This window comes from Aythya fuligula, chromosome 4 (assembly GCF_009819795.1).
Source record: "Aythya fuligula isolate bAytFul2 chromosome 4, bAytFul2.pri, whole genome shotgun sequence".
Lineage (NCBI taxonomy): Eukaryota > Metazoa > Chordata > Aves > Anseriformes > Anatidae > Aythya > Aythya fuligula.
The window spans coordinates 53,019,630-53,035,006 of NC_045562.1; the positions used below are offsets into that span (position 1 = coordinate 53,019,630).

General features: G+C 41.7%; 1 protein-coding gene across 1 annotated transcript; it reads left to right on the forward strand.

Annotated features, from left to right (window-relative positions):
• The first annotated feature begins 610 nt into the window (after positions 1 to 610).
• Positions 611 to 13,134, forward strand: UGDH (UDP-glucose 6-dehydrogenase). Its single transcript, XM_032186174.1, has 12 exons — positions 611 to 764; positions 1,091 to 1,259; positions 3,636 to 3,737; positions 5,047 to 5,247; positions 5,337 to 5,534; positions 6,028 to 6,175; positions 7,048 to 7,142; positions 9,001 to 9,131; positions 9,842 to 9,975; positions 10,938 to 11,029; positions 11,119 to 11,229; positions 11,891 to 13,134. The coding sequence occupies exons 2-12, from the start codon at positions 1,098 to 1,100 to the stop codon at positions 11,999 to 12,001; spliced, it is 1,485 nt and encodes a 494-aa protein (XP_032042065.1). The 5' UTR covers positions 611 to 764; positions 1,091 to 1,097; the 3' UTR covers positions 12,002 to 13,134.
• The last annotated feature ends 2,243 nt before the right edge of the window (positions 13,135 to 15,377 follow it).

Here is a 15,377-nt window from a genome sequence, read left to right on the forward strand (position 1 = left end):
GGCCCTGTAGTACAGGAGGGAGAAGGAATGATGAATTTATTTGGAAAGGGGTTTCCCAGGGAGGTGGCGAAGTCACGGTCCCTGAGGGCATTCAAGGGAAGGTTGGACGCGGTGCTTGGGACATGGTTTTATGGGTGACAGTGGTGTTGGGGGGTGGCTGGACCAGACGATCTTGGAGCTCTTTTCCAACTTTAATGATTCTGTGCTTCTAATTTCGTTTCCTGGTAAGCACGGACGAAGGACCAAACACGCTTCACCCTCATATTTGGCCACCAAAACGCAGCCCTCCCCTCACAACCCCCTGAGGCGGCACAAGAGGCGGCACAAGAGGCGACCCCGGCGCCACCCCCTCCCATCGCCCCGAGCCGAGCGGAGCCCGGGGGGGGCTCGGAGCTGCCCGTAGCCCCTACACAGCGGGGAGCGGCCGCGGAGACCCCATGCGGACCCGGGGGCCCTGCGGCCCCTGAGGGCGGGGCGGGGCGGGCTCGGCGCCTGAGGTGTCCGGCGCCCATTCGCCGGCGGGGCCAGAGGAGGGCGGGAGGAGGGAGGAGGCGGGCGGGCCCCGCTCCGCTCCGCTCCGATCTGCTCCGCCCCGGCCCCGCGGGAAGGGAGGAACCGGGGCCGGGCCTCGCTCGGCTTCCACGGCATGAAGCGGCCGCCTCAGCCCCGCGGCGGCCCTTTAAATAGTCGCCGCCCGGCTGGCAGCGGAGCGTCGCGTTGAGCTCGCCGAGCATCCATCGCCTCAGCCCCGCTGCCCGCAGGCTGTAAGTGCCGCGGCTGCCGGCCTGGCTCCCTCCCCGGGCTGCGGAGGCCGCGGCCGAGGCGCCTCTCCCCTTCCTTTCCCCTTCCCTTTCCCTCCCTCCCCGCCCCCGGCCCTTCCCCGGCTGAAGGGGGGTGTTTGTGCTGCGGGGTGGCCTCCAAAAACGCCTCCTGGGCGCTCAGGATCTGGAAGCTTTGCCTATTAATTGTGCCTCGCATTTAGGATCCAGCTGCACGGACGCGCTTCTTTGTGGCAGCCCGGCGGCGGAGCAGGGATGCTTTGAGGCTTCCTGACCCCCGCTTCTCGCCTTTCCTCTCCCCTTCTTGCCAGAGCAATCATGTTCGAAATCAAGAAGATCTGCTGCATCGGAGCCGGCTACGTCGGGGGGCCAACCTGCAGCGTGATCGCCCAGATGTGCCCCAACATCACCGTCACCGTCGTGGACGTCAACGAGGCCAGGATCAACGCCTGGAATTCGGACACGCTCCCCATTTACGAGGTAAAGGCATCTCCCTGGCATCTCTCCTTCCAGCCAGCCCTGCGTCTGCTTCCCTTGCACCGCATGGCACTTCCTCGTGGCCCACCTCTGAAGCTCGCTCAGAGTAGCACAATGACGGCCTTCAAAATGAGCGTTCTGGAACAGCCGCTCATTCAGTCAGATTTTGGAAACAAGAATTCGGTATCTGGTGTGGGAGGGTACTTAAGGGTTATCTACCAATGGCCTAGTAATGACAAACATCACTGTTTTCCTAGTGAGTTGTGCTAAATCATGCTGACTTTCTCCTGCGATCTATTTAACCATAACGTAGTGCTCTTACTCAGTTATAGATATCTGCTGTGTTATTGCACAATATTAATGTGTAATAGTGGGTGATAAGCTTGTTCTGTTCTGAATGCTGCCAAAATCCAGCCTGTGCTGCCCATCTTAACCATGTTGTTAGATGAGGATGGTCATGTTCCTGTCTTACTTATACTATAAACCTCCAGTTTAGCCTAGGGATCTTAGGACATATTAAAATGATTTCTAAAAGCATCATACTGATTTTTCCTTTATTACAGAAGGCCTTTAATTTGAAAGTGTAGTAAGTACTTCCCTAATGCTCAAAAGGATTTCTGCCCTTCATTCTTCTCTCTTCTTCTTTGTTTCATGAGATATAATTGTTCTAGGTTCAGGTTCCATTCTTATGTGGGAATGAAAACTTATCTCATTTGGCTCCTAATGACAAGGTGCTGTTACTAGCAGTTACTGCTTCTTCTGGCTATAAGAAATCTTCTGAATCCTGTCTGTGCTGTAACACTTAGTTTGTAAAAGTAGTAAAAAAAAATAATAGTGCGACTACACAGAGATGAGCAGACTTCCTTTGTCAAGCATATTCAAAGGAAAATGTGTGTAATGCTCAGATTAGCAGGCAAGACTTGAAAAAAGATTACAAAAGGAAGTACTTCATTTGGTATTAACACGTAGACTACAACACTTAGAGTTTAAGTAAAAATAATCTTGGCTTTTTTTTTTAAAGCTAAAAGCGCACACAAGAAAAAAACTAAACAGCACAACATCTGTTTCCTGGCACTGTCCTTTCCTTACAAAGAATGTATAAAAACTGCCAAGAACTAGTTCAGACAGTTGTAAATTTGAGTCATTGCACACAGAGGTTTTTGTATTTTTTATTTCATTTTTTTTTTTCTTCCCAGTGTCAGAAGGTACAATGAAATTCTTTCACTCCCTATGAGCTACCTCTCTATTTACATCCCAATAAAGCTATAGATGAAATATTTGATGGGTTATTCTGCCTATGTTGACCTTTCTTTTCCTTTTCAGTGAGATATCTGGTATAAAATGAGACAGCAAAAATGCCTTGCATAAGAAAGCTTCTACTTCATTTTCCTCTCTCTCCCTACAGTGAACCTTTGCCTTCCTGGCACTTATTCAAATACCTCATGTCATGATAGGCATCTCACAAGTTAGGGACTTGATTGCCAGGTTACAGTGCGTGTGAATTTATTATCAAACAGAATATAAAGGTTTCTCTTATCTATGACAAACATATCTAAACTAAAACATTCTATAGTCCATCCTAGTACAGAGGCTTGTTCGCGTACACATGACCTGCTCCCCTTGCCTGAGGGGAGGTGTTGAGGGAAGGAAAAGTGTTCTAGCACTGTCTGTGTATCTGGAAAGAATCTCATCAGATTGTGCCCATGATTCTTCCACACTGCAGGTGTGGTTCCTGGATAAATTTAGTATTTAGTCTGGTAATCTGGTACAAATGTGTGGTAGACACAGGAGAGAAGGACAACTCCTTTTGTCAATCCGTTGCCTCTTTCATTGGAGTTGAGGTTGTTAACTTAGTGTAAATTGATTCTGTGGGGTTTTTTTGTTATTAAATAGTGAATCAGTTTATTAGATCTGAGTTTACTGGTTTGGGAGATCATGGAATGTGTAGCTGAGGGACAAGGAGAGTTGCAAATGCTTTTGTTATTCCCTGCAGCCTTGGGAATATTGTAAGACTTTGTTCCTGAATCTACTTAAAGAACCTGTAGAGTGATGTTAATTGTTGTTCATGGCAGTAGAGCTAAGCATGTGAATAACTGGAGCCTAAAACCTGTTGTGTAAATAGCAACTCAGTGTGGCTGAAATCTGAGACTGTTTTGAGTGTCTTGACTAAGAAAAGGGTTTATTTATTTTTGCCCTTGTATAAAGCTACATAAGCTTTGCTTTACATTTGACAGACTGAAAATATGCCACACTGAGCAGAAAAGTCTCTATCTGAAATTATATGCTGCCTGTTTGGGCATGTAATTCTACTGTTCTGTATGCCCCAAAAGACTAATGTACTGCATTAACCATAACTGTTCTTTTTTCTGCTCTTTTCAGCCAGGGTTAAAAGAAGTGGTAGAGTCCTGCCGAGGAAAAAATCTCTTCTTTTCTACCAGTATTGATGATGCCATTAGAGAAGCTGACCTTGTATTTATTTCTGTAAGTTTAGGGGGTTGTGTATGTTTGTATCTTATATGTTGCTTTTTTATGTTGGGAAGAGGCCTTTGTTTTATCATATGGGTTCACTTAGTCATGTCACTGTCACAGATTTCTCCTTGTCTTTCTGCACGCTGTGGGGAAGAGCAGTAAGCTTTATATTTTATCTTTATCTTGCACTTGGTTTCTTGTAGCCAGCAGAACACTTGGCAGGCCAACAGGCCTTAAGTCAAAATGATAATGCTGATGTTTAGCTTGGTTAAGTATTTGGGGCCCTAGAGCAGGATTTAGTGCAGATCTGTCACTGTAGTGTACTGAAGGCCATGGGAGTTTGATATGATTCTGAGACTGGGATGCAAAATCATATAGTGAGCACTAGTTACAAAGGTGACTTACTTCTAGAAGCTGTGTATTGATGGTAGGAACTGGCAGGAATTTTCCTTAATATCCTTTAGGAGGCCCTAATATTTTTAAGCTGTTGACATCTCTAAGAAGCAGATCCAGTCAAACATTAAGCAGTGTGACCTCTCTTAGTAGAGAAGGTTGTACCCAATGCAGAGTCCAGAAGGACTGGCTTCTATTCATCTTGGTAGGCCACAGCTGAGACTTGTTACTAAAGTCCTCTTTTCTTGAGATCCTCTCTTTGTTGGGCACCTCAGTGCAGAGCTCTCCTGATAGTAGTTTTCTCCATTCATGAAGGCTAAGATGAATGCTACTTGGCTGGAATATTGCCACTAATACAACCCATGTGTGGCCACCTGGGTTCCTGTCACTGACTTGTAAAATCACAGCAGTTCTTGTGTTGTTGCTATTTCCTTGAGTTTCTAATAAAAAAGACCCTTTGTCTTAATCTAAACATTTTCTTTTGTGTATAAAGTGATTTTCAGCAGCTCTACACCTAGATTTAAAACCAATGCAAAGTGGGTTTAACTGCCTCACTAGTTGCAAGACTCTAATAATGTGAATTTTAACACTTCCTATATTGGACAAGAAAAAAAAGTCTGTCTGTAGCAATAAAGAAATTATTGCTGTGTCCAGGATAAGGCCTAAGCTTCCTACAAGCCTGCAGAGCTGTTATGAATTGCTTTTGTTTAAATTGTTTGAATAGAGGCCAGTGAGCTTTCTTTGGAAGACAAGATGGGTAATTGAGAAAGCTAATAGCTGTTCATCTGATAGGGCGACTAGAGTAATTGAGGGGCAGAACCAAACTGGGTTCAGGGAAACAAAGTGTCTGTCCTAACACAGGACCAACTGAATAGGTGAAATTGAGAGACCTATGATGTTTCTCCTCTGCCTATGTATCTGTAACTAGGTTAACACTCCCACAAAGACCTATGGGATGGGAAAAGGCCGAGCTGCTGACCTGAAATACATTGAAGCTTGTGCTAGACGAATTGTACAAAACTCCAATGGCTACAAAATTGTCACTGAGAAGAGCACAGTGCCAGTTCGTGCTGCAGAGAGCATTCGTCGGATATTTGATGCCAATACAAAGCCTAACCTGGATTTGCAGGTAAGCATAATCTTTGAGTTATGTTTTAAGGGTGCTGGCTTTTGCTTTTTAGCTGTTCTTTATTTTACGCTTCACCTGTGTGCTTGCAGGTGCTGTCTAACCCAGAGTTCCTCGCAGAAGGAACAGCCATCAAGGACCTGAAGAACCCGGACAGAGTGCTTATTGGTGGAGATGACTCTCCAGAGGGACAGAAAGCTGTCCGTGCCCTTTGTGCTGTTTATGAGCACTGGGTGCCCAAAGAGAAAATCCTCACCACCAACACCTGGTCATCAGAACTTTCTAAACTGGTTAGTACTACTCAGCACTTGTCTCTGTAGTGAGTGAAGGATGCAAGTGAGATGAAGCTCTTAAGCAGTTCACTGAAACTGAGTGATGTAGCTAGGAAAGACAGACAGGGTTTGGAGGACCCAGTGGATGTCAAAGGATATTCATCTTTTCCAATGATCTTGGTTGATCTAATAGATGATATCAATTTTCCATGAAATCCTTGCCTCACATTTATTGCTGTGTTATTACTAAATAAGCCATCAGTACTGCAGAAGCTGACTACCTTCATGAAATGTTTCCAAGTCTGCAAGTTAAATATTAAATTATTCTACTTAGATCTCATTAATTGGCATTTATTTGCATTTATTGGCATTGCTTATTACCATTTAGTCGCTCAACAGAGCTACATAGTACTGGAGGAAGAATTACTTTAGTATCTCACTCATTGACCTGTGGGCTCTCTGGTTTCCAGAGGAATTAAATTTTCTATACTGTGTTTTTTCTTATCTACAGGCAGCTAATGCTTTCCTTGCCCAAAGAATCAGCAGCATTAACTCAATCAGTGCTCTGTGTGAAGCTACAGGGGCAGATGTTGAAGAAGTAGCAAGAGCTATTGGAACAGACCAAAGAATTGGAAATAAGTTTCTGAAAGCCAGTGTTGGTAAGTGGAAACTCTTTTTTCCTCCTTTTGGGCTTCCATTTATTACTGCGATAGGTCTACTAATAGTGTTTTGAAATACATAATCTGATAATCTAAAATCTTCTACAGCACAGAAAAATATTGCTGTGAAGTGCCAGCATAAAAACACTTCCTGGTGAAATGTCTAGGATGGAGGGTGTTCTAGACTGGGTAATGTGAAGCACAAAATCCACACAAAATAACCTTATTAAATTAACCTCTTTTAGAAATCCATGCAAGAGTGGAAGCATACAGTAAATACACTTCCAAATCGTATTTGGTTATTATAATTCATCCTACAATGTGTTGCTTCTGGAACTCTGAGCAAAGTTCTAGGAGTCAAGGATCTTTCTACTCATTATTTCAATTCTCTCTTTGCTGTGGTGATCTTCTGATTCTCGACTATGATTAAACAGTCATTTGGGGCTGTGGGGAAGGGGAAGAACCTAACCTCTGCATGCTTATTCTGAGAAATAGTCGTATGCATCTGTAGGTGGGGTGTGAGCAAACCTAGGAGCTTGTCTACCTTCTATTGATAAAAAATATCCTATTATCTAGAGACTCTTGTGATCCATTGAGACAGGTTTAAAACTTCTATTGACTTAATGGGATCTGAAGCAGACATTAAGGCTTTTGTAACTGATGAAGTAGCTCCAGGTGTTGGACTCTGAAAGATCCCTAGGGGTTTTCGTTTGTTAGCAGTGACATCCTGGGGGGATGGGGGGAAACAAACAAAAAACACCTATAATGCTGACTGTCAGTGATTGCCAAAAACTACTTGATTATAAAGACTGGGTTAGAATAGTACCTTACTAATGCAAGCCACCTGTAAAATAACAATCTTCTTTTTTCAGGGTTTGGAGGTAGCTGTTTTCAGAAGGATGTCTTGAATTTAGTGTACCTTTGTGAGGCACTGAACTTACCTGAAGTAGCCAGATACTGGCAACAGGTACAAGTTTCCTTTTCACTTTTTTTTTTCCATGGGGTGTTGTTTCTTCAGCTCTTGAGTATTGTCCACATGTACACTCTGTAGGCTTTATTTGGAGTGAATTAACTTGTCTGAACCAAATGGATTGGGAAGTTGTTTGGAAGTAGCAATAGAAAATGCAAAGTACACGTGTATCTGAACTCCTAGTTCTGGCTTTGCAGGAGTCTATTGCCCCAAAAGTGAAAAGTATTCTTTTCTAATTATCTGAAATGTGGCTGGATGTTACTCATAACTCCTCAAACTTGTGAAGTTTAGTCATCCTTCAGTTTACTCAGCATAAAATGAAAGCAGACCATCCCTGGAGCAGTGGGAGCTGCAGGAACTAACCACAGTGACTTGATAATCTGGTGAAGAATGGTAAAACTACTAGTCTTTAAAGAGACAAGAGACAAATTGGTTTGGTTCTTTGTCCTCTGAGATCATAAGGATACTTCCCTTATGCAACCTAGCTGAAGTCTTGGCAGCCCAAATGTGTATGAACACTTATGGCTTGCTCTGTATGGGGTGATTTTTAATTAGCAGTGAACCCTTTAGGCTTATGTTAACATAAATGAACTAGTTTAAAACTTTTATTGCTTTTAAGTTCTATTACTCTGGTTTAAGAGTAATTCTTTGCAGTGTTTCCATATGACTTAAGCTGTGGACAGATCAGACAGAAAGACTACCTTATCCTAACCCTGCAGCAGCCAAAGTGCTGTGCTCACGTAGTGTGTGTGATCCCTTACCTGCACCTTCTTCTTCAGAGCACTGTCAGCTTGCAGAGGTCCATCTGTCCCAGCCCACAGTGCCCAGGTGCCCACGTAATGCGCATGGGCAATAAGCAGCTGTGAACCCAGTCCCTGCAGCATGAATATGGCACTGTCAGTGGACTGAAGTCTTCTTCACTTGACAACATACATAGAGAAAGAAATGTATCCCTCTTGCCCTGTCACCTCTTAGGCTTATGTTCCCCATCACCACATTACCCTGTTGACTTGAATAATCTCCCTGCTTTTATTTCCTTTCCTCAAAGAAACCCAGCTCACCAATATCCTTCTGTGTTGTTTATACCTTATGTTGCATAACATCAGCCACCAGCTATGTTAAGCTTCTGTTAATTCCTGCTCTGAGTTGGATTTTACTTTCCTATTGATTTCTGACACTTCCATGTCAGTTCATGGTAAACATTGACTAGATGGGGAACCTGCCTTCCCTGTTCTACCAGCGATCTGGTGCCCCATGTGTCCAAGGCTGGGGATCAAAGTTTGAAGCAGGCTGGGAGGAAAGCACTAGAGCAGCCAGGCTGAATGAACCTGCTTCTGTGTAATAACAAAACCAAGACACTTTCAAGTCTAGTTTAATCACACTAGTTTTATGCACTGAAATCAGTTAAAGCGTATTAAAAAAAAAATAAATCTAAAGTGTTCTCACAGCAAGGCAGGTAGGAAAGTATACATCTGGCAATGGGATGTCCATGTGACATTAGGTACTCCTAACACTGAAACTGTTTTCCATGTTTCTGCCCAGAATGAACAGGTAGTAACTTTTTTTTTTAACATCACAAACCAGAAAAAGCCTAGCCTTTGAACTAGCTGATACAAGATGGGGTGTGTATGTATATAAATGCATTTGTAGTCACTGATTAAAATTGTATCTATCTCAAGGTGATAAATGAACTAAACTTACCTTTGGATTATTTATGATGCTGAGTAAAAATACTTGGCTTTCTCTTTCAAGTCTCTTTTAAACTTGCATGGCTAATTTGGCTTCGATTATTAGCAGAATCCAGTTACGGTGTAAAATGGCTCTCTTTTAAACCACGACGTTTTTATAATTTCAGGTAATAGACATGAATGATTACCAGAGGCGAAGGTTTGCTTCCCGTATTATTGACAGTTTGTTCAATACTGTCACTGATAAGAAGATTGCTATTCTAGGGTTTGCATTCAAAAAGGATACTGGGGATACCAGGTAAGACGGTGAAATCAGCGTGCTAATATGGATTCCCTACTCTTGTTACAGCTGTGCAGCTAAACCAGCTCAATTCTGTTAATGAAAACAGATCAAATATGGGATCCTTAACCTCTTTTTGAATGAACTGCTTTGTTTTATGGGTAGTGGTTCCTAAATGGGTGAGGCAACTGATTCTTGATCTCTGTAACATACCTGAATCATTCAGAAGCTAGAACAGATAACTCACTGTGTTTAGTCCTTAACTTGCACGGGGAACAATTGTTTGAGTCTGTCCTTCTCCACAGTAAAGAATGCAAATATTTTTTCAACTGACTCTAAATTGCTATTTGAAAACAAAATTTCAGCTTTGTTTCCCCAAAGATGTTTAATTCCCTCTTTCTGTAAAGGGCAGACTTGATAAAACTCTCCCCAACTGCACACTTATGAGAGTGATGCCTTGTTACTTATGGTCAGTAGGAGTGCTGGGGCGTACTGTCTTTCTTACATGATTCAGTGAAAGAGATGAAAGCTTTTTTTATATTTTTCTTTTGTATTATTCTTCTTGGCCTCCCTCAAGATCTTTAATTTATTGTTGGCATGGATTATCACTAAGACGTTTAATGCAAAACCATTATAAAGGCTCTGGCGTTGCATATCATGACACTTGAAGATTTGCATTATTTAGAACATAACATCAGGTTCTTCAGCTGTTTAATCCTCTTCCCTAGGGAGTCATCCAGTATCTACATTAGCAAGTATTTAATGGATGAAGGAGCAAAGCTCCACATCTATGATCCCAAAGTACCTAAGGAACAAATCATCTTGGATCTCTCACACCCAGGTGTCTCAGAAGATAACCAAGGTAAGAATGCTCATGTAAAGTTTCCATGCACCCTGCAACAAGAAGAAACCCCCCACCCTATTCTCAAAATATGCAAGGCCTGTTTAAATACCGTGTATTCATTTCACCCTGGCAATGATGTGCTGCTGGTTACACTTAAAGTAGAAGATTGGTGTGGTTCAGAAGATTACTGTAACGCATCTCCCTTTGCCCTTAGCCTTTATAGGCAAAGGCTAATTCTGTTCTATTGTATCATTTCTTTTAACAAATACTCCTTTGAATATATGAAAGAGTTTTCTCTGCATGATTTAAAAGAAGAGAAACAAGAAGGTCCAGTAGTAGGAGAGATTAGTGTTATTCTGTGAACAACTTCGTGTGCTGAATCCTATCTTGCCTGCCCATATAAAGCAGAAGTAAATAATTCCAGAATTCATTGTAGAGCTTTCTCCTGGGTTGTTTGTAGTGGTGAAGAGTGGCTGGAAATGACCTGTGGTGAGGAAGGTGTGTGTTATTTGACATGTCCTTGAATTTGAGGATGATGGGAGGGTTGCCTCTAGGCAGCTGCTGAGGCAGGTATGATAAAGGCAGCCTTTAGTGTATGCAATGAGACATGTATTTTCTAGTGCGAAGTGAGCATTGAACAGCAACTGTGGTGTGCTGGTGTTGTATAGTCTATAACCTTTGAGAGTTGGCATCTGACCAGTTGATAGCAACTTCCAGTTCTAGAAATGCTCCTGACTGTGTTTAAATCAAATTTGAGTGCTTAATTTCAAACATCAAAATACCAGATTCTCTTTGGACACCAGATATAAATGTAACGAAAGCAGCTTGCGACTTTGTTATTATTTAATGACATAAGACATCTCTAGATAAATGACCCAAAACTTACCTTGTTTGAATAGGGTGACAAAGACTCTTTCCATGAGTGCACCAGATTGTCACAGATGTGTGCAGAACAAAACTTTATTTTCCTTCTGTTACAGTGTCTCGGCTGGTGACTATAAGTAAAGATCCTTATGAAGCCTGTGATGGTGCTCATGCCCTTGTAATTTGCACTGAATGGGACATGTTTAAGGTAAAAATATCATCTTTAAACTTAACTAAGGGAAAATAAACAGTGTCAAGCTACATACTTATTCTGTATGCTTTAATTGCTTTTTACAGGAGCTGGATTATGAACGTATTCACAAGAAGATGCTGAAGCCTGCATTTATCTTTGATGGTAGGAGAGTTCTTGATGATCTTCATAATGAGCTGCAAGTCATTGGCTTCCAGGTAACCAGCTGGGTGATGCTTCTGGGGTTTTTCTTCTGCTTCTGCACAGTGAAATGATGGAATAGCAAGGGGGGAGGGTAGGAGAAACTGTTCTCTTCAGGAGAGGCTTTAAATTTAAATCAATCTGTACTTAAGTCTCTGTTCACTAGTGCGCTTTTCCTCCAGTACCTTTCTGGTACTTTGAAAACTCATACTCCTAAACACCAAGCTATGTTAGACTCTGCCATCAACATTCAACAGTATAAGCACGCCTTGAAAAATGTCTAGTAGAGACAGAATTTGTGACAGCACAGTGACTACTTCTATCATGGCCATAGACTTTCCCTCTTGATATTTTTTCCTTTTTTTTTGAACTGATAGTCTTATGGAAGATAAGGCGCACAAATGCTTAAATTTGCAGGATGCAGCTCTTTAGATATGTGAAGTGGGAACCCCTGAAAGGCTTTTTCTTTTCCTTTAACTTTTTGCACTTTTATTTTCAGTCTCTGTATTAATACTTCCATTAACTGTCCCTGGGCACACTGCTTTATAGCTTCTACTATGCTAGCGTTCATCAAATGTAGTCATCACCCTGGCTTTAGTTTCTGTATTCCTCATAATTCTGCCTATATGACTCTGCCACTTTGCTGTGCTCACTTGCTAAATGTGCTTTCTCTTTCAGATTGAAACAATTGGGAAGAAGGTGTCAGCCAAAAGAATCCCTTTTGCTTCTTCTTGTGAAATTCCCAAGTTCAGCCTGCAGGACCCACCTGTCAAAAAGCCTAGAGTATAATGTTTAGTAGGTACTAAAGGAACTATGTGGACCTTCTTAAGGATAATAACTGTAAGCCTATGCTTTTTTTAAGGAAAAATATTTTTCATAAACTAAAAGCAATTTTACACTAGAAATGGTACCCGGTACATGTGAATTCAGTCTATTTTCAAATCTCTATTTTTATAGCAATTTTTTGGTTACTGATGATGGTACTGACCTGTTTTTAATAATGAAACAACCTTTTAAGTGGAAAAGTTACCATCAAACTGCAAATTTTTGCTTCCAGAAATGTTCCTAAATTGCACTTTAAATGTTTCAAGTGATGTGAGGGGGAGAAAAAAATGGAACATCTTCTTACTTCAGTCCAATTGTAGATAGTGATCAGGAACTTTGGCCTTGCTTTTTAAAATTTTCCTCTGGGGTTAATTCTTTCCCCTGTTGAATGCCTGCTTTAAATGGCAGTGGAGTCAAATTTGCTTAGAACTCCTGTCTTAATAGGTTTGGGTTGAGCCCTAACCCAGAGCTGACTGCAGCTGTAATGCCCTGATCCTGACTGGGATCAACGGGCACAGGTGTGGTCTGAGCTGCGTCTGTTGGGAGGCCAGGTAGTTTTGCAGACATCTATCATGTCATTGGCAGTGGACTAGCAGCCATGAACTGATCCACTGGTAAATCTCGCTTGTGATTCTTGGTTGTCTTGCCTACATTCCATGTGCAGCACGTAAATTATTGAGTTAATCAGATTCCTGGGGCAAGTTTTTCCTCGGTTACCACAATACAACCCATCTTCAGCAGAGGAGCATTCTGCTTGCTGCTTGTCTGAACGTTGAATTTAAGCAGAATTACCTTAATCCAGTATCAGCCCAAGCAGAAAGCAAATGGTAGCTTCAAAGCTACCTGATGGTTATTTTTTTTTCCCGTCCTTTCTGCTTATACTTCAACTGAAAGCAGCTTTCTTAATGAATCTGCAAAACTTATCCTCTGCTGTTCAGAAAATAAAAATTCAGCCCCATACGTTAGTCAGCTTTCTACCTCATTTAATTAGCAGGAATTAATGGTTCCTATGTATCTTGATACTTTTGCCTTTACTTTATTTTTACTTGTTTTTATTCTCAATTGGCCAGTGCTATTAAAATCCTTGAGATTATGAAGTTTGTGTTTGGCTTGTTGCATGGGGTTGTGAAAAGGAGTGCAGTTCTAGAGAAGGATGACCATGAACCGGTTTTGAACTAGAAGGCATATAGAAGTCTTAGCTGAATAATAGTAGTGTTGGGATGTCTTTTTAAAAAATAAATAAATCCTGTAACTAGTCACAGAACACCTCCTGGTTTTATTCAACAGCTGTGCCTTCAAGTGTGCTATGTCAATAGTTGTACTGGGAGCACAAGATCAGCGACTTGGTGATGAGTCCTGTCATTGTAACTCTTCACCCACAGCAATGCAGATGCAATGTGAGCTTTAGGACAGATCTTTGAAGACCTCAGGAATTTCTACACCAAACTGAGGAGACAATGCAAGGCAGTGTTATCTGTTCTGGTGGCAATAGCTGTACTCCTGTGCCAGATGCCCTCAGATCCTGTACCTCAATGGCTTCTAGAGGAGGACTTGCTAAGTAGCAATTGTTCAGTGCTTTGGGCAAATGTGCCTCAAACTTTTTGCTTATCACAAGACTCTTGTTTGAATATGTTATAAGATAGCCAAAAAGAGTGGAAATTATGGGAGCTTAAACTCCAACTATCTTCCATCAGGACATCTTTTCTTCCTGATTCATTAGTGCTGCTTTCATGCAACACCCAGAGAGCAAGGACAACCCTGTGGTACCGTTGTGGTCTGTGTAGTTGTAATCAAAAGGGGAAATCACACCCTTTGAGCAGGCAGACACCTTCTGGGCTTCCCCCAGCAGTACCAGAGGGCAAGCCAGTAACTTCTCCTTGGGCATTAAGAGGTTTGAAGTAGAAACATGGAACACTTAAAAACTTCCTCTGTGAAAATCACACTAATCTGTGGGATGACTCTAAACCGGGGAGTGGCAGATGGCTTTCTGGAGATCACTAGGTGGTGACTGGTACTGGTGTTTCTCTTGCTTTCTTCAGTCAACTTTTTTCATCCGCTGCATTCCTTCAGCGGGACACTGGGCTTGTGGGATGAGTCAGGTTTAGCAATCTGAACAGCTGGTGGTGCATGCCTTCAGGATACCAAATACCTTGCATATATGCAAGAGAACCTTGCCACATGCCAAAAGAAACACGTTCAGAAGCTTTTGCAGCACTGTGAATAACCAGTTATCCTCTTCAGAGTATGGTTGCCAGGGAAATAGAGTTGGAGATGACTTGTGTTCCTGCTTCGAAGGGTTTGTGCTCACAAGTAATGCATGAGGTGGTTCTTAATGCGATTGAGTCTGTGTCTATGGGATATTAGAGCATGTAACTCTTGATGAGAATTGTATAATATGAGTAATAGACTTCTGTGCTCTGTTTTTTGATTTTTTTTTTTTAAATAAAATACAATCCAACATTAATATGGCTTTCCATCGCAAAAGCGTGACTGTAACAGCTGAAGCAAATGTGGTTTAATGCAAGCCTACTAACAGCATATGGACTGCACGTATGCACGGCCTTACTCAACATGTACTTAGACAAATCCATGTGCCAGACAAGATGTACTGCTTTTTCTTCTGTATGTATTTAGCTCTTAGTCCAGCTAAAACTAGTCTGGTTCCTGGCATGAGGTAGTCAAGAATACTGCAAATGAATAGAACAAACACATTTCTGACCAAGCCAGGAATAGTTAGAGGAAAACTTTCCTAGCAGCTAATAACTTTATAACTCTCTTCATCCCTTAAAGTTCTTCTGTTGGAGGTGATCTAGAATTTATAGTATTCTATAATCTTGCTCAACAACTCAAACTTTAAATGAATTGTAAAAATAATGCAGGAAGTAATGGGCTACCTATCATTGCTTAGTGTCACTTTTAATTACTTTTTTTCCCCTCCCGATTCCAAGCTGAGAGTTTTTACTGCAAGTTGATCATTATCTTTAATAAGAGCTTGTCCCATGTTATAGTAAAGAAACATACTTTTTTAATTTTTATGTAAAGGGGACAGCAGTATTATTCCCTGATCAAGTAGGGGGGGGAAAAAATTAAAACTATTCTTAAATGAACATCTGCTTTGTTGATTTAACCTAGAGACTCTAAGTCACACATGCAGCAATTCTCCAGTCAGCTGCATAAGATTTAATTATGCTTCACACATTGTAGTAGACTGATATAATGATGCTAAAAAAAAAAGCTGTTCTCTTAAAGAATCTGTGTCGATTTGAGATCATATTCCCAAAAGTGTTTATTTTCCTGCTTGTGAGGAAAATTATTGTTGTTATAATACTTTATGGCTGTT

What these genes read in the sequence shown, in the direction of transcription:
- UGDH (XM_032186174.1), top strand. Translation starts at nt 1,098, where the DNA reads ATGTTCGAAATCAAGAAGATCTGCTGCATCGGAGCCGGCTACGTCGGG. An exon ending in TAGCCAGATACTGGCAACAG is followed by an intron (nt 7,143 to 9,000) that starts GTACAAGTTTCC and finishes TTATAATTTCAG; the next exon opens with GTAATAGACATGAATGATTA. An exon ending in TGTCTCAGAAGATAACCAAG is followed by an intron (nt 9,976 to 10,937) that starts GTAAGAATGCTC and finishes CTTCTGTTACAG; the next exon opens with TGTCTCGGCTGGTGACTATA.